This window comes from Stegastes partitus, unplaced genomic scaffold (assembly GCF_000690725.1).
Source record: "Stegastes partitus isolate 25-593 unplaced genomic scaffold, Stegastes_partitus-1.0.2 Scaffold5, whole genome shotgun sequence".
NCBI classification, from domain to species: Eukaryota; Metazoa; Chordata; class Actinopteri; family Pomacentridae; genus Stegastes; species Stegastes partitus.
Window position 1 is genome coordinate 579,027 of NW_007577736.1, and position 18,130 is coordinate 597,156.

At 39.8% G+C, this 18,130-nt stretch overlaps 1 protein-coding gene across 3 annotated transcripts in view; it reads left to right on the top strand.

The window, feature by feature from the left end:
• phc2b (polyhomeotic homolog 2b (Drosophila)) overlaps positions 1 to 18,130 on the top strand; it is a 55,137-nt gene that overhangs the window by 17,896 nt on the left and 19,111 nt on the right. For 2 of the 3 annotated variants that reach the window (XM_008279538.1, XM_008279523.1), the window contains 6 exons: positions 9,203 to 9,545; positions 11,282 to 11,443; positions 11,595 to 11,672; positions 11,986 to 12,147; positions 13,167 to 13,301; positions 13,612 to 13,906. In XM_008279538.1, coding sequence (XP_008277760.1) covers positions 9,261 to 9,545; positions 11,282 to 11,443; positions 11,595 to 11,672; positions 11,986 to 12,147; positions 13,167 to 13,301; positions 13,612 to 13,906 — 1,117 coding nt within the window. In that variant the 5' untranslated portion in view covers positions 9,203 to 9,260. The remainder of the gene's footprint in view (positions 1 to 9,202; positions 9,546 to 11,281; positions 11,444 to 11,594; positions 11,673 to 11,985; positions 12,148 to 13,166; positions 13,302 to 13,611; positions 13,907 to 18,130) is intronic. The other variant, XM_008279531.1, reaches the window with a different exon arrangement.

Consider the following 18,130-nt stretch of genomic DNA (forward strand, 5'->3'; position numbering starts at 1 on the left):
CCAAAAGCTAATTAGGGAAGACAGTGACTTCACAAGGTGGTGCAAAATAAAGTAAAACCAATGAAGGGTGTAAACCTATAGGGGACTGCATGACAACACCTAAGATTGAATAAATTTATACATGTTTAGCTTGCAGTGAATCTTGTGTTTATATTTCCTTGCCAATGTTACTACTCTTCAGATAAAGCCCATTTTGCCCATGGGTACCCCTGCTCCTGAGCACATAATGGTTGGCTATGGTACACACCTCCTCCTCATTATCTGCACTTAGAAGGGTCAGATCATGCTCAGTAATTTGCTTATTTTAAGAATAAAAAGCAGCAGCAGGCTCAGTGAAGAAGCTCATAGATTTTCTTCTAGGCTACTGAGGTTAATTGCAGGGAGATGGACGCTTTATCCGCTTAAAAGCATGGCAAGCTGTTATTATGGAATAGAGTGATTCCTTTTAAAACCGGAGATCACATACCCAGGAAAAATCAGCTAGATATAATTGCGTCCATTCTTATTCCTGACATTTGATCTGATACGGTAAGGTGTTATTCAAATTAATTGTTCTATGCTATTTACGTGAGTGTCATGAAAAGGCTGATTTGTTTATTTCACAAGAGAAATAGAGCCACACATCAATCCCATGTTTTGTTTAGACATGATCATTTACATGTGAGATAACCCCAGTGCTCCCTCAGCTATACACACTTCACATTCACTTGCCTCTTGTACTATCTCCAATTGGAGATCATCATAAATTGTCTAACTGATGTATTTATGAAGCGCAAATATTTAAACTTATCTTTTTGCTACGCAAAAATAGCATACCTGGAAATGCTTTCTTTTGACTCACTAGATGTATGCAAGATGCTTCTAAAAGCAACAGCTTTTAGAAGCATCCATTTTCCATTTGTAGTCACTAAAATGTTAGCAGTAAGTGTGCATTAGATCAGAAAATGCTTAGTAAAAGTGCTGTTGTCAATAATGGCATCCAAATGAAGAGCATGCTTGATATACAATTAAAGCAGGGATTTTCAGTCATGCTTGTCATACCTGCACAGCACAGTGGTAGGGCTGCATGTATAGAGTCATTTTGCTTTGCATTAAAATAGTAAATGTCTGACGACATATCAACCAAGGTCTAAGGCTGCTGCAATCCAGTATACATCTCAGGGAACAGACAGATTATGAGGTTGACTTTTTTGTCCTCTTAGACAAAAGACTTTACTAAGGCTATCAGGATGTGGCATATTTAGTATGAGAAAAAATGCACAAATGAAAAGAGAACTTTTAATAATTTTTAATCTCTTAAAATAACAAGTCTCTGTCATTTTGACCCCCAGTAATCTAGTCCATACGGATAATAAAGGAAATACGCACACAGTTAGGCTCCCCAAGCTGCTTGAAAGTTATGAGTTCAGTGAGCAATGGGCTTCTACGTTATCCTTTGGATAAGTTGTGCTTTTGATGTCTAGCCAGTCCACTGCTGGCACTGATACAAATTTAAAGAAGTTGTTTCAAATGAAGGCAATGAAGCACTACATTTCTGTGTGCTGCTGCTCATCCTGGCTCATACCTGACCTATTTTTTTTTCTCTTGGTGTGAAAGACGCCTGAGAGTGATGCCTTAGAGACTGCTTTGATTGAAAAGTCTGGATTGAAGTGTGCTGCTAATCTGCGAGCTTTGCCAGAACTATTTAACTGTGATATTTATAGATCAGAGGGAGAATCTTTCATTCCTCAGTACTGCTGTGCCCCCTCTCAGTCTGTCTCTGTGCCTTTTGGTCTGCCTCTCCGGGGTTTATTTTGAGAAGTATTAACAGTCCAAGCAGTTTTTTTAGCATCTAGTGGAGCATTTTGCACCTTACAGGCTAAGGCCGCACTAAATGAAGCTAAACAGAAAAAGGGCAGGGGCCTCTAGGGAGAGTCAAGTGTAAGTGTTTTGTATCTTCACAGCATGAGGCTACATGTACTGGAATTGCACACACGCTCAACACACTTAACCTGGAAAGCAGCCAGAGTCTCTTTGTGCTGGTCTACTCAGCTGTGGAAGGCAAGGTCCGACTGAGTCAGATGGCTCAATTACGGATACCCGACCAATCTTGCCTCAGGATCAGAGGGTATCTCTGTCTTACACACTCTAACAATGGCATTGCCCTGCTTACTCTGTTTGGACAAGACCCATCGACAATCATCAGCCTCAGGGGATGATCCCAACATCACCAAAGAGTTCTCCAAGGAAATGCTGCTGTGTAGAGCACAGGATGTAGAATCTGAGTTTAGTATGTCAAATTCATCTCTGAGACAGCTTGTATTGTTGAGATTGTTAAGAATTGTTAATTGTAGTTATTGTTAAGATGGTATTTTGACTTCTGTTGTGTTCTTTATGAATTCGACTTGTAGTCTTCTATGCCCTCACTGTAACTATATTGTGTGGAAATTAGCTGTTGTTTTGTCATGTAAGCTCTGTCCTAACTACCTTTTAACTCTTTCTTGTTTGTTTTGTTTTATATTAATTTTTCAAACTGGATAGTTCAACGTAATGAGCACAGTTGAATTACAGCTTGTGTAGGGTGACGGCTTGTGATTTTATTATCCATCCATCCATCCATCCATTATCTATACACCGCTTAATCCTCACTAGGGTCGCGGGGGGGCTGGAGCCTAGCCCAGCCGACTTAGGGCGAAGGCAGGGGACACCCTGGACAGGTCGCCAGTCTATCACAGGGCCACACTTAGAGACAGACAACCAAGCACACTCACGTTCACACCTACGGACAATTTAGAATCACCAATTAACCTCAAGATGTTTTTGGACTGTGTGGGAGGAAGCCGGAGAACCTGGAAAGAACCCACGCTACACGGGGAGAACACGCAGAAAGATTCCGGTGCCCCCACCGGGATGCAAACCAGAAACCTTCTTGCTGCGCGGCAACAGTGCTAACCAGCTGCACCACCCTGCAGCCCGATTTTATTCTTATTATTATTTAAATTTTTTTTTTTACATAACTAGATAATCTAACAAAAAATTAACTCCACAATTTCCCAAATTCAAAAGTTATGCCTTTAAGTTGCTTGTTTTCTCTGACCAACAATTCAAATCCCCAAAGTATTCACTTTACAATAATACATAACAGAGAAATAAGCAGCTAATCATCCCATTTTAGATGCTTGAACTAGTGAGGAAAAGACTTCAGAAAGAAGATTATTCACTAGCAGAACTGTTGACTAATTTTCTGTAATCCTGCCATCAATAAAGGATGACAGTCTTCCACTTAGAGTGTGCATTTTCTTAAAACATCTTAACCAGCTTGAACTCTGTTCATAAAAATTAATTTGTCTGACAGGCAGATGCTACATCTCCCCTGTGTGAAATAAGTAGGCACTTCTTACCAAAAATAATTGAAGACAGACATAGACAAGCCCTTCAATGAATATATTAAAACCTTGAGGGCATGAGCTGATTTGCTGTTTTAAGGGCCTGCTATGTTTAATGAATTGTCTCAGGTTATTTTTGTCCATATTGTTTAGCAGCTCATAGCTTGTTTTGTCATTTCAAATTTGAATGATAAATCATAATAAGTATGGAGTCCATATATATTGTCAAGCAAACTTTTTAGTATATTGCCTGGCAAAGTCTTTGATGTAAGCATCTGAAAACAAGGCTCATATGGTGCCTAGATCATTTATTTTTATGCTGCTCCCCAGAAGAGCTTGTTAGGCATCAGTGTTCTTGAAATTGATAATGAGCTTGAATGTCCTTTGAGCAAAAGGCGGGGTTTGTTTGTTTAAAGCTTTGAGTTGGACCACCCTTTATCCCTCCCTTCCCTGAGACTGCTTTGTTTTTGACAGCAGTTCGGTGTCTGTGGCTTTCAGATCTCAAGGTCCCTCATCAAACAGCTCATCTCAAATTGAGCCTCCCCATCCTTGGTCTTTCCCTCTTGTTTTTGACCCCCTCTGCTGCACGGCTCTCTTAGCCAAGTGTGAGACTCAAGGTTTGCATTTCTGGCTGCACCGCCAGCTAATCTATATGCTAATGAGAAGATAATAATCAATGAGGTTCACGCATGGTTGGCCCCAATCAATACCACATTGCACCAGCAAACGACTCAAATGGCTACATTTCATACAGCCAGACAGTTGGGTGGCGTGTTAATGTGGTGGGGCTGACTATAAGTATGCTATTATCCTCTGGTTATATCTAGCCTATTCCACATAAATGAATTCTCTTGTCATTAAAGAGAGGTTTGAATTCAGCTGCAAAGCTATCCCATCTCACTTTTATGAGGACCTTTGCAATTTCTACTCTTGTTGTTTTGCATTTCATTTCCATAACTGCTATGAATAGGTGGTTTGTCGCTTTCCTGCTGTGATATGGGCTGGCACATCCCTCCATTGATTCTGATTTATATCATTAGTTGTGTTAGGGATTTTGTGGTAGCATTTTAGGCAGGATTGGGGTAAATTTTGTTAAAGATTTTGTTTACCTGATCATGGCAATTATTTATTTATTTTTTTTAACTTTCTAACCTCAGTGTCAGGCTTGTCAAAAAAAAAAAAAAAATCTTGATTACTATCCTGCTAGCAAGATAATTGGTTAGATGCTCAGTCTGACTGAAAGCCACTGCTCCAGCCCTTACCTGAATGTCCCACTTCAAGCTACAGGCTATTTGTGAAAATGGACCTTCCTATAAATGGTTTAATACCTGTGTTGTAAATCTGCAGTCAAAATTGAGGCACTAAAATGGAAATGTACCCTTCAGTTTCCAAATGTCCAGATATAAACTAAGCAAAATAAAAAGTGTGACATTTCTGCAATGTCATTTTAATGAAATACCTTTTTACCTTGTATTTCTAGCTTTTCAAAAATATTTTGCGTTCATTTAGAGGGGTTTATGCATCTTTAAAAAAAAAAAAATTTCTGTATTCAGGCAGTATCAGAGGGGGAGGGGAGAAACAGAGTAAAATCATTACCATCATCTTCATTAGAGAGGATCCAGTTGTCCAATCAGCATGCTCCTCTGCACGGGGATTCCATAAGCACCCCGTTGGCTGTCGCTAGGATACCACATAATCAGGAGGCAGGCCGCGGCCTGGTTGGTGGACTCCGGTGTTGATGCTGGGACGACGAGCTCGCTGTGTGTTGGGGGTAGACAAGAGGGGCTGGGGGTTTGGATACAGCACAGAAACACCCTTGCACACGCTCACTCATTCACTCAGCCAGCCACTCAGTTAGACAGACAAAGAGGTGCAGCATCCTGCAAGGAGGACAGCACGCTCCCGGGGGATGGGGCATCATACCCCCGCATCGCGTTGGGGGTGTCGGAGAAGGTAGGAGCATCAGGGTTTGGGGGGCTTTGTCTCAGCAGCCCCCCCACCCCCCCCAACACACACACAGGCACACGCACACGCACACACACAAACATACACACAGAGGCACACATTTCTCAGTGGATCTTCTGGCTATTACAGCCATTATCACACATCAATCGATTTGTGCACAAATGCATTCTTGAGGTATTTTTAATGTGGGTCATGAGAGTTGTCCTATGTGTGGACAACAGGATAGACACTGATGGAGGCTCCTGCACTTCTTTGCAGTGATGTAAGCTCTTTAGAGACAGCCAGTCTGTCTGACAGTCTCTTAACAGCTCTCATCATCCTGCTGGCTATGGAGATCCTCTGGACGTGAATCTGACAGTCAGTTCTTGTGGTCTTTTAATGCCAGTATGGATGGATCAATTTATTGTCTTGTTAGTGGTGCGAAGAGTTGAAATTGTGTTGTTATGGACTTTACTGGCTCTTTGCAATGTATCACAGGCTGCTGGTGCCTCTTTGATGTGCTCTTAAACACACTGACTTTACCACTCTTCATGGGTATTTGGTTTTTCCTGAAACCAACTCAAAGCCAGATTGTAGACGTGGATGTGGAAGTGGGATTTAGGATCGGAGTGGGGGTGTTCTTCATTGCACCTCTTTACTGATGGATGGGTGACTCCTCTCAGAGAGACAGGAGTTGAAGGCATCATTACCAGAGGGGATTCCCTCCCCTCTCCGCACATAAGGAGGCAATGGGAAGCAGACCTTGAGATGTAGGCTAATGACTGCATACAGGCAGGCAGGCAGGCTTTGGCAGCAGTGGGGCTTTGTTTACAACCAGAAACCCACTTTGCCTCACTGGATTTCAGCCACAATTCTTCAGATATGCAATTTTAAATCTTTCACAGGTACTGCTGAATGTAAAATACAGGAATTTACATTAGCGTGTATATTATTACTATCTTTTCAGTTCTGTCCTATTTTCATTGAGATTTGTCAAAGCTTGTTATTCATACCAGTTTGATATGTGTAATTCAATGTAATGATGCCTCAGATTTTTACTCTTCTCCTTGATTTTGTCCAGTTTTGTGTGTCAAAGCATTTTTTTATTGAAAAGTATACTGCTTAATCAGCCCGTTTTTTTTTTTTTGCCTTTTACAGAGACGTACAGCTGAAGTTTTTATGTAAAGCTCATTCAATTCTGCAAACAAAAGTATAACCTAAATTCCAGCATTTTGCTCACCGATTTGTTTACTCAAGCATTTTAGAGCTATTTGCAGCTGTTCTGCTTTTGCCATTTCAGGAATAGCATATGGTTTAGTGAGATTGCAGTTTGTTTCCAAGTCTCCTTTGTAGCTAAGTGGGCTATAGAGCTTTGCTTTGGCTGCTAATCCGCTCAAAAGAATAATGAGGAGGAGGAGGAAATAGCTTAAGAATTGCGGCATGGTGGCAGCATTGCTTCTTATTTAATTACTTCCATCACACCCTCTTCCCACTCCAGCCCATTTAAAGTTCTCAACCTGCTCACTAGACCTACACCCCTCACTTGCTCTCTTCCCCTTACAGCAGCCATAACTTAATATGAATACCTTTTAACCTCAAGGCTAGAAATTCCATACCCTGTTTTGGCCTCTTTTTTTTTTTCCAGCTCCAGCACACACGGATTAATCCCACTTCCTTATTTATACATTGAGATTCTTTTCTTGTTCTGTTAGAGCTCAGATTCATTTAAGACTTCAGAACTTTATACATACATTTTCTTAAGCTTTGACTTTTTGCCTCCACCAAGCGAGAATGCTTTCTCTCCTCCCATCGTCTTCACATCTTTTCACCTGCCATGCTGAGGCCCCCTCCATCTCATCTGCCCAGAGAGCTCTGAACCTTTTCCCCCCAGTGCTAATGGATAGCAGAGCACCATGGGACCAACCTTAAAAAGGCTTTTATGGAAGGGGTCTAAATCATACGTTCTTCTGCTCGTTACTAACGAGAAGAAATGGATTCAGAAATGTGAGATACATTATGTGATAGAAATGTGATTTTGAATTGGCTAAGTGCTGTTAAAATGTATTGTGCTTTTAACAAGTGAGTTCATTTTAGTCACACTTACATTTAAGTTGAATGACAAGGGGTTTTGCTCATGGTTTGGTTTTAATCTTGTTAGCCTCTGTTGCCTTCCCAGTTAACTTTTACCAAATGTTTGTCCTTGTTTATATTAAACGCTTCATTGTATAAGACGGAGTTTAGAGTGGCCATTAATGTCAGCTAGCTATGCTTCCTTTCAGGTTAAATTCAACAGACTTACACATTAACTTTAACAGACATTAACTTTCTACATTGCATTGTTTGTGTGCTTCTCTAACCAGATGTGTTCTGCAATGTCTATTTTTTTGACGCATTGTATACTGTTTCAGAACCTGAGTTAGTCTGTGATCTTAAAACAGCGTAAAGATTGTTCATATGAGCTCCTTAGTTTACATTTTGCTGTTCCTGTTGTATTTGTTTGTCAAAACAAAAAGAAGAAGCCTTGATTTTCCAGCTGAGGCTCATGTCCTTTGCAGATTCCTGTCAGGCAGTATGACGACATATCTTTCTTTGGAAAAGCAGAGATATAATTGAAGCAATGCAACTAGACCTGTCCTGTTTGACGGTATACTCCTGTTTACTTTAGGACTTGTATGTATTATTTTAATGAGGCTAACCTTATAAAATGCAGTTAAGTAAGCAGTTTAATAACAACAGCACAAGAAAAGAGACTAATTCCTAATTTGGAACAGAAACAACTAAGAGCTTCGAAATATGTTTTACATCTTAACAAAAGACAATATAATAAGGTACAACACCTAACAATAGCAAAATGCAAATGAGTGCTTCTAGTACAACATACTGTGGTGTTCCCACGTTGGTTTGTATCAGAATGGATGCTCAGTGTAACCAGGTTTGTTGGATTTACCAGACAGATTGATCAGCTTGAAAAGAATCTAGTTTTTAGATTCTGCTGTAGCAGAAGTTTTTGTTGTCCATCTTTAAACCATGTCATCTTTTATTTTAATTTCAGTTAAATACACAGTCAGCTATGTTAATGAATTTTTCTTTTCTTTTCAGTATCTTTTAAGCTGCAACTAATGATTGTTTTCAAGCAGTTAAAAAAGAGACATCTTGAAAAGTCCTGTTTTTTTTTTCTAACCAATGCTGCTAATTTCTAAAGAATGGTGAAAAATAATTTATCAATTACTGAAATTGTTTAGCAAATAATTTTTTCAGGAATCCCTTCTGTGGTCGTGAAATATATGTAGTTCTTTATTCATTCATAAGTTTAAGAATTCAAATAACAATTATTTACATTATTAACTGAGCTGAAGTTTATTTTTTGGATAACTGAATAACCATTTGGTCTATACAATGTCAGAAAATAACAACAAACTCCCAGCACATATTCCTTAAGCCCAAGTTGAAATGTCGAAATGCACCTGGTGAAACCTTGGTACTTTTAAGTGAACACAATATCAAAGTTGATGCCAATTATTTTGAATTAATAATTTTAGTTACAAAAAACTGACACTGATGGAGAAATTTGCATTTGCTCATTCAAAAGGACTTATGGTGCAACAGGTCGAAATGATTTATCTCTAATGCTCAAACTCATTTTTACCTCACCAGTTAATTACTTCCTTAATATTTTATATGCATTACTGGTCCTCCATTTACTTCTGCTGTTTATGAACTGCCATGTTCAGGTGTACTTTAGCTTCTGCTACTCGGTTCTGCTGTTTCCCTTTTTTTCACTTGTATGTAGTCATAGAAACATATTTCTTGGGTTTCTGTTCAAAGAAAGTATATGATATATGTTGCCTTTTTCTCATGTGCTCTCCTTTTTTCTCTCTCTCTCTCTCTTCAAGGCACAGGAGAGCCATTCAGAAGAGCCGGGGGTCAAAGGTGAGAAGAGCAGAGGGCACCATGGAGAGTGAGCCAGGGGCCCCTGCCTCCACTGCCAGCAGTGCTGGGACCAGCACCACCTCCTCCTCCTCCACCACCAGCTCCTCCAGCACCACAGCTGTCAGCAGTAGTAGTACCTCTAACACTACTGCTACTACTACTTCCACCACTTCGACTAGCAGTAGTAATAGTAGTAGCAGCAGTAGTAGTAGTAACACCAGTACTTCCAGTAGTACTACTGCAGCAGGAAGAGCAGTGCCTCAGATATCTGTTTACAGTGGGATAACTGACCGGCAAACGGTGCAGGTGAGTGTCTTGGTGTTCTATTAAAATTTGCTGTGAGCTTGATAAAACGTTACGGTATGTGTGTGACACACTCAGACAACATGCACATACTTTCCTTACTCTGCTGCCCTCTGTTGGTGTTTAAAAAGCCACATACAGCTTTCTGATATAAAATTATGTTTGATGGTCCGTCTTGTAACTGGAAATAATTCAATGAAATAAGAGCCATTTGTCTTCCTGATGAAAGAAACTCAAATGGGTGGTCATTTCACAGGATATGCCCAAGCTGAACTAAGGAATGTTTTCTGTGCTTTAGTGCGCTTGACCCTTTAACCCTAGGAAAAGCCTCTACACAGGCTTAGTCTCTCTGAATAAGGTCAACTCAACTTTTACTGGTGATGCTTTGACAGCAGGGTTATTGTTATATTGAGCCCTCCTTTTCTTGCACTCGACTCGCTAACAATTAAAAGGCAAACACTATAGTCACCAATCAGCCCTCGGAGCGTAAAGGACTGCTGGTCAGTTGTGGTCAGTGAGAGCTGAATATATGCATGTATTCCACCTCTGCTAATTTTACCCTCATTGGGCGAGGTGCGGGTCTGGATGGTTTGGTGACACTGTGGATCACAGGTCAACATCCTCTGTAGTTACTTGGCAACATGGCAGAGGGCAATTGCAGAGGTGAAGGGTGAAGAGAGTTGTTTCTAATTGCAGAGGTTAAGTTCTCTTGTAACTTGGTCAAGGAAATGGTGGGACTTTTCTAGCTGACACTAAGAGACAAGGTTTTATTGTCTGAACACTTGCACAATTTGCAGTGATGTAAAAGACTATCTTAATGCAAAGTGATTCTGCTGCAATTAGCATTTGATATTAGTCCTTTTTGCAACTAACAATATTTTTTTATTACTGTTAAATTAAGGAAACAGTCAGTAATTTGATCTATAAAACACTAGGAAATAATGACAAGTTCACATTTTCAACCTTAAGATCTTCAAATTGCTTTTTTTGTTCAACAAGCAGTTTAAATCCAAACATTTTTCATTTCATCATGATGTGAGAAAAAGAAAATCAGTAAATATTCACATTTAAAAAGCCTGAATGATCAGTATGTCATATTTTTGCTTGTAAAAGTTATAAATGAATTTTCCTGTGAATCAGCTAATTGTTTAGCCAACTCAACTTGATCACCTGTTTCTGCTCTAAATAAGATTGAAACAAAAGAATATAAAATAAAGTGAGGTTTTTGTATCAAACTATGTCTTTTGCTACTCAAACAGTAGTAACCATGAGGAGAAAGAATAAAATGCTGCTGATGATGTAGGATTTTAAAAATTTCTGTGTGTTTTGTGTTTTCAGATTCATTGTATGGGAACATACCCAAGTAATTAAAACTGCACATGACCTCAGTACCAGCTTTGCCTTCAGCCTGAAGGAGTTCAGGCTTGTAGGAAATAGCATTAGTGTTGCTTTCGTGCTTTAATTGCCTCATCTCCTGCTCCTGACAGCTTTTCTGTGAGCCCACATTTCATACTCTTTATATAAGTGGTAAAGTCTGCGGAATAACAGGCACTTTTATTATGTGAAGATATAGTATATGTATAAAAATTTCAGGCAGCGTTGTACAAAGTAGTTTGACATTTATTTTAGTGTGGGAGTGATGTGAATGGTTTCAAGCAGATGTGCGATAGGAGAATGGAGCAGAGAGATGGATCGCCCACTCATTCAGATTTAATACATAAACCTTTTTATATTTGCAGGTGTATCAGCAGACGTTCAACAGACAGCCTAACACAGCAGCACAGTACCTGCAGCAGATGTATGCGGCTCAGCAACAGCATCTGATGTTACAAACTGCAGCCCTCCACCAGCAGCACAGCCTCAGCACAGCTCAGCTCCAGAGCCTGGCTGCTGTACAGCAGGTCAGCAAACACTCATCACATCTACTTCATTCTCACAGTTTAAAAATGACAATTGCTGTCATTGTTGACCTGCTACAAGACGTGTTTGAGAATTTGTGCGTCACTCTCTCGCTCTCTTGGTCCTTCCTATCTCTCTCCTGGCTTGTGACAGGCCAGTATTGCAGCTGGCCGACAAAGCTCTTCACAAAATGGCACTTCATCTCAACAAACAGGATCTACTCAGGCCACAGTAAGTGGAGTTATGAGTGTTGAGCCTGCCTCCTAAAAGCCTCTTTAAGTTATCTTTTTCCAATTAGATTATCCAGGAGTTAAGCTGATTTTAGCACAAAGATCCTAGCAGCTCTATCCACTCTGCTCCTTCTCTTTTACGTACTTTTTGAGAGGTTGAACTTTTTTTGGTAACATATTTAGTAGTAAAAAAAAAAGTTAGGAAATGAAGAGTCTTTTTCATTTGATTTTGAAAAGAATCTAGTGTATAAAAATCAGTGGAAGAAGTGTATAGAAGTGTATAACCTGGTTTTGCTGTTCATCTCTCCCCATAGATTAACCTGACCACCTCCCCAGCGGCAGCTCAGCTGATCAGCCGGGCCCAGAGCATTAGTTCCACCCCCACCAGTATTTCCCAGCAGGCTGTCCTACTGGGTAGCCCATCCAGCCCCACTCTCACAGCCAGCCAGGCACAGATGTACCTGCGTGCACAGATGGTGAGACTGCAGACGCACAGAGCATAGCCACTGGCACATTAACATGAGCGTGCATACATGCATAAACACAAGCACACTCATATGCTGCTTGAATAAATAGACGCAGTCCAACACAAATTCTGTCCCCAGGAGGCTTTGTGTGTGTTGTGGGCTTGGTATGTGTGTGCATGTTGTAGTAAATGGTTTGCTTCATTTTCATCTTGCCACCAGAGTAGGTGGTCAGGATAATCTGTCCAGCCCCAGAGGACTCATTACCAACACAGAAGGCAATGTCTTGAATGTGCATGAATGCTCAGAGAACATTTTTGGAGGTCACAGGTGTTCACTCTCCGAAGGTCCAGTTGTTTTTACAAAGAGTTGCTAGAGGAATATAAGAGACCTATTTTGGTACAGCTGGTTGTGGGTAACTTGTCGGTTTTAATTTGCCGTCAGTTGTGCAGCTGGCATACAGACTGTTCCTGCCACCTCATTATGACAAAGTACATAGCATTGTCACATGTGTGTAATGCTTGTAGCAGGCAGCAAAACACATTTGTCAGTTTACAGTAGATTGCCATGGGCTATGCTTTTGGTACAGTCTTCTGGGGTTAAATCTGTTTGTTATTACTACTTTCTACAGAGGTACTACTTATTACTATGTATTTCTTATGATTTATTGTTTTTCCACATATACATGGTTACAGGTTAAAAACATGGTAAATATACAATTACACTATAACTTTTGTATCAATATTTTTAGTTGTATAGAAACTTTAAAAGATAAAAGTTTAAGATGATAAATGTCAATTACTCTGTGACAAAAAGCAACAATGGGACATTTTTTCACCTTTTTTGAACTTTATTTAATACACCCGTTCACATGATCCTGTGTCCGTCTGAGTGAGATTGTGATATATTGCGTTTTTGCACAGAAATTTTTTCATGTGTGATGTTGGGGATTAGAGAAGAATCGAATCCAAGAAGCATTTGTCTTTCTCATTCAGTTGTCCTTTTTCTCTTTTGTGTGCGATACTTTCCAGGCACAGCAAAGTAACCTGGTGCAGGTGGCCAGGAGCCTGGGTCGGGCTGTTCCCCTGTCCCCACAGCTCATCTTCACTCCAGCCGCCACAGTGACAGCTGTCCAATCAGAAAGCTCCACGCAGGCCTCCTCACAGGTAGGCTCACAGGAACATAACAACACTAAAAATATCGTGATAATCTTTCATCCAGCATTAACATCCCTGTCTGGATCCATCTGGTAAATGCAAACTTCAACATAGAGGTGATGATTTCACACATTTAGCAGACTAATAATTAATAAAAACATAAATAAAAACATGTTGTGACTGTTATATAAACAAAAGCTTAATATGCATCATTGGTTTTCTATTTAAAGCAATGTAATGAACACATTTTTTTTTTAAAACTTACAAAAATGTGCTTGTGAATCAGTTTGTGTCAATCTCTATATTTTTGTCTCGCAAGAATCAGGTCCAGAATCTGGCCATCCGTGGCCAGCAGGGGGCAGCCACGTCCTCCTCTCAGACTCAGACCCTGCAGGCTCTCAGTCTGAAGCAGAACCCCGTGCCCATCCAGCCTGCCTCATTGATTAAGAATCCCAGCCAAGGGACCCAGGCCTCCACAGGGGGGAAGGCCAGCTCCTCTGACAACCCCTCTGAAGGAGGGAAGAAAGGGGACAGTGCAGCAGTGACAGAAGTCCGAGCTATAAACATGAGCCGCAGTGTCACAACTGTCAGCGCTCAGCCTCTGATTGCTCCAGGTAGGTGAAGCTTGCATCTCCATATTGTTAAACCCCCCAATGGAAGAAGTGTTTCTCACACAAATAGTGGCCTATGCAGGAAGCATAACAGATATGGATAATATGAATATAAAGCTGCTTAATAGGTCAGTGATTTGACAGATCTTCGTAAATAGTTCCAGCTTCAAATACTGATGTTTCTAATACTTTTCTTTGTCTTATTTTATAGTACACTAGAGATTTTTAATATGAGTTTTTTCAGCATTTTATATACCAATCAATTAAGAAAAAAACAATATCCAAATTAGTCAACAATGATAATTTTATTTGCAGACATAATGAATATCAAATCTAATCTCTCACCAAATATAAATGCAACACCAAATTTTAACAGCTGTAAAAAAAAAAAAACCAAGAGCAAACATTGACTGCTTCCTAACATTCCCAGACCTGCTTGTTAAGCTTTGTTGTGTGAAACAAGATTGTTTGATACCTCAACACTTACAGGGAACCTTGTAATGATAAATGCTGACTATAATTGGTAACTTTTAGCCTTTGATATGGCTCTATGCATTGTAGTGTCAGTTGGCCAGTCCACTGCTTTGGTCCTGAAATATCTCAACAGCTGGACGACATTAAATTTTGTACAAACATTCGTGATCCCGAGAGGATCAAAGTTAATGACTTTGGTGAACCTCGGACTTTTCCTCTAATGGCACTCATGGCAAATGTCTTGTTTAGCCTGTAAAATCTCTTACTCTCGTCTATTTTCAGTTCTGTTTCCCAACACAGTCTATGTAAGCACAGATGGAGCACTGTTGGGTACTTGAGCTGCTCTGCTAACATGCTGCTCATGCTATAACTTCTGTGTAGACAGTGATTTCCTCCATACGGGTCGCAGAGAAAGTGGTGTGTATGTCAAATGTAAACAGTCCACATTTTTAGAGGGTTTGTATTATTTCTGTACAGACACTGACACTCAATGTTCCATAGGACGTTTGTTTTCATTTTTGTGGGCTGATAAGTTAAACAGCCAAATTGCCAGCCAGCTGCTGCATGCTTCATTTTTGACAGATGTACATTTCAAACCTTAAAATAGATTTGGGGTTTCAGGCAGCCGTCATACATACAGTAGAAATGTGTTCTTGTATTTATAGTGAGATTAGATGAGGAAAACTTTTACAGTTTGCACTTTTAATAGCTTTTTCCTGGCTGTTGCTGTGACATGTCAGGGCCTGCATCACAAATCCATTCAGTCACTAAAAGAGGGGAAACCAGCCGTATTAAAGACGGTGTGTTGGATTGTGTCTGGAGCAGTCTAGCTGCTTTGTGAACTAGGAGCTGTGAAAGGTACACTGCCACGCAAGAGTGTTTTTGAGCCACTTATTGTGTAATTGAAAGTCAGCAGCTGTTTTTTCTTTCTTTTTTGCTTGAATGGTTGTGAATAAGCCAGAAGTACAAGCTGATTACATCAAATTAAGTCTAGTTTGTTTGCAGGATAAGCCCCTTCAAATGTATTTCCTCATTCTCAAGAGGGCCCTGATAAGATATCACAAAAAAATTTGTGTGTACATATACCATATCCTTGTATAAGTGCATGACTATAAACCATGTATACATATAATGCTTTGTTATGAATGGTGTTGTTTATGTCGTCTGCTCATTCAGATGTGTGTGTGTGTGTGTGTTCGGGCTCGTGTGTTTGTGAAGGGAGGGGGAGTAGGGATTATTTAAGCGTGTCAGTGCACAACTGTGTCTTGCTTTGTTTCAGTAATGGATTCACATAAAATGAAAGGGAGGATGGAAGCTGAAAATCTGGCAGCATGCTGTCTCAAAAAAAAAATTAACACAGGTTGCCATAGCAGCAGGCCACGAGGGACAGGTGTGCACATGAGATGCTGGGGAGTTAATACACTGTGGATCAGGAGGAGGAGAGGCAGTATGGCTGGCTGATGGGATTCAGATTAAGATAAAAGCTTCAGTTCAGCTTGACTGAGGCAGGGTCATTATGCACTTTAATTTCCAGGTTGAAATCCCCAAACTTTACACGCTGACATACCATTGTGTTTTGTAAATCCTACATTTCATTTTCTACTTTGATGCTTGCTAACATTTTGATTGCTAAGATTTTGCCACTGCTTGGTGTTGGGTGGTAATTTCACACCCTGTCTGTAACCTTGGCTCCATAGCAGAACGCTGTATATGTAGGCTCTAAATCACTGACTAATTTGCTCATGTCTAGTACTTTAAGTGTAGGTAAAATATTGAAAATTTCCTTTACATTTTAATAATTGTTAATTAAATTGCTTGCATGTGAATCTAAGTAATACCAAAACATTGTTAAATTGCACTTTGTGAGTCAGATTTACCACAATATTGTCTCATTTATTTGCTCACAATGTTTATTCTTCCATCACGCGTATAGTTTAGAAGCACTTGAGTATTTCCATTTAATGAAACTTAATACTTTAATCATGCATTTTAGGGTAAAATATCATGAGGATGAGTAGTTTTCACTGAACTACATTTATCTGACAGCTTTATTTACGGTTTTATTTAAGATTTTACACAACAAACCTTTTCCAACATTATAACATATTTATAGAGCTATAATTAGCTCCACAGCCAGCTACAACAATAAATATTGACAGAATTTATCAGTAGTAACAATCTGTTAACACGGTGTATAATACTGTATGGATTATTTAAATTAATTTTAGTTTTTGTACTCGACGTGCATTTTTTTGCTACAAAGGGTCTTTTTATATTTCTGCACTGTAGCATTACTTTTTTGACTTAAGTTAAAAGTCTAAATACTTCTACCACCGTTTGAAGACCTGATAAAACTGAGGTTTTGCTTCTACAAGTCTGTAACCAGGATGAAATAATCAATATTGTGTTGTTAATCAAACTCGATTTGACCTTATTATTGTTACAGTGACTCAACAGAGACTTGTCTGGATTGAGAAAAGAGCAAAAATGAAGGAGGTGTGATTAATTGTGCTTGCTATTTTTGGTTGTCGGATTTCATCTAAGCGAGCAACATTTCTGTTACTGTGAATGCCACAAGCAACAGTGCTTTCACTGGAATAGGAATTGGGAAAGAAAGAAATGTTTGGCCGTCTGGCATGGTGTAGTGAGTGTCTGTCATCACTAGAGCCAACACTTTACTATGTGACCACAGCAGGGAACCCCCAAAAGCACCACGCGCACAGATTAAAAGAACAGATCTGCACATGATGTCTTTGTCTTAGAATAGTCATGTAGCTACGAGCAACCGCATCAGTTGCCAGCTTCACTTGAATAAAATTACATAAAACCTTGGAAACAGAACGACTTCTATATTTGAGTAGCCCCGATTTCAAAATAGAACTCGCCTGTTTTAAGACATCATTTACATGTCTGTTTTTTTTATTGTTTATTAAAATTGACACTCAGCATTTCACTTAATCTCCTTATGTTGATCTGCAAACACAACAGAACTGTGTGTTATACCACTGCCACAATCTTGAGATGCGCAATTTGGCTTTCTCCCTGAGGGTCTGTCACTGTGCTTTCACTGCAGAACAAGAAATAGGTTTAATTTTAAATTTTTATTTTTTTGAACAAAACCAATGAAGAACTATATTAATGTTACTAGCATTCTCTTAATTTCCTCACTGCTGAAGTGAGGAAGGACAGCATCAGGCCTGCTGTTGCTGTGTTGTTGTAGATTGGAATGTGTTTCATAAAAGTAAGCCAAAGTGGCAGCCAGTGAGAATGTGGAAACTCTGGGATTTTCCAGGGCCCGGTTCTTCAAACACTGAAAGAAATGTACACTGTCCTCAATCTCAGGACATTGCACAACAATACACAGATAGCGTAAGAGGGCTTCAAACATTCATTACTCAGGGGGAGTGGAGGCCAGTGCCACATGCTGAAGACTGCATGATTTGCATGTGTATGTATGTGCGTGGGCGTGAGGTCTGAGTCATTCCAGTCCTTAATCTCTAAACCTTGAGGGGGAATAGCTTTTAAATGAATTTCCCTGTCGTCCGCTTCTTCCAAGACTTCTCTCTGTTCCTCATTAGGGCCTTGAGAAAGTTGTCAGGAATCATGAGGAGGGGTGGTTGTATCCGGTGTGTCCTGATTCAGAAATCCCCCTCCTTCGCTCATACAGGGGTTGGGAATCTAATGATTTAGTGAGCTGTTGCTTCAATGTGTTATTATTCAATTATCGAACAATTGCTGATGCATTTTGACCCC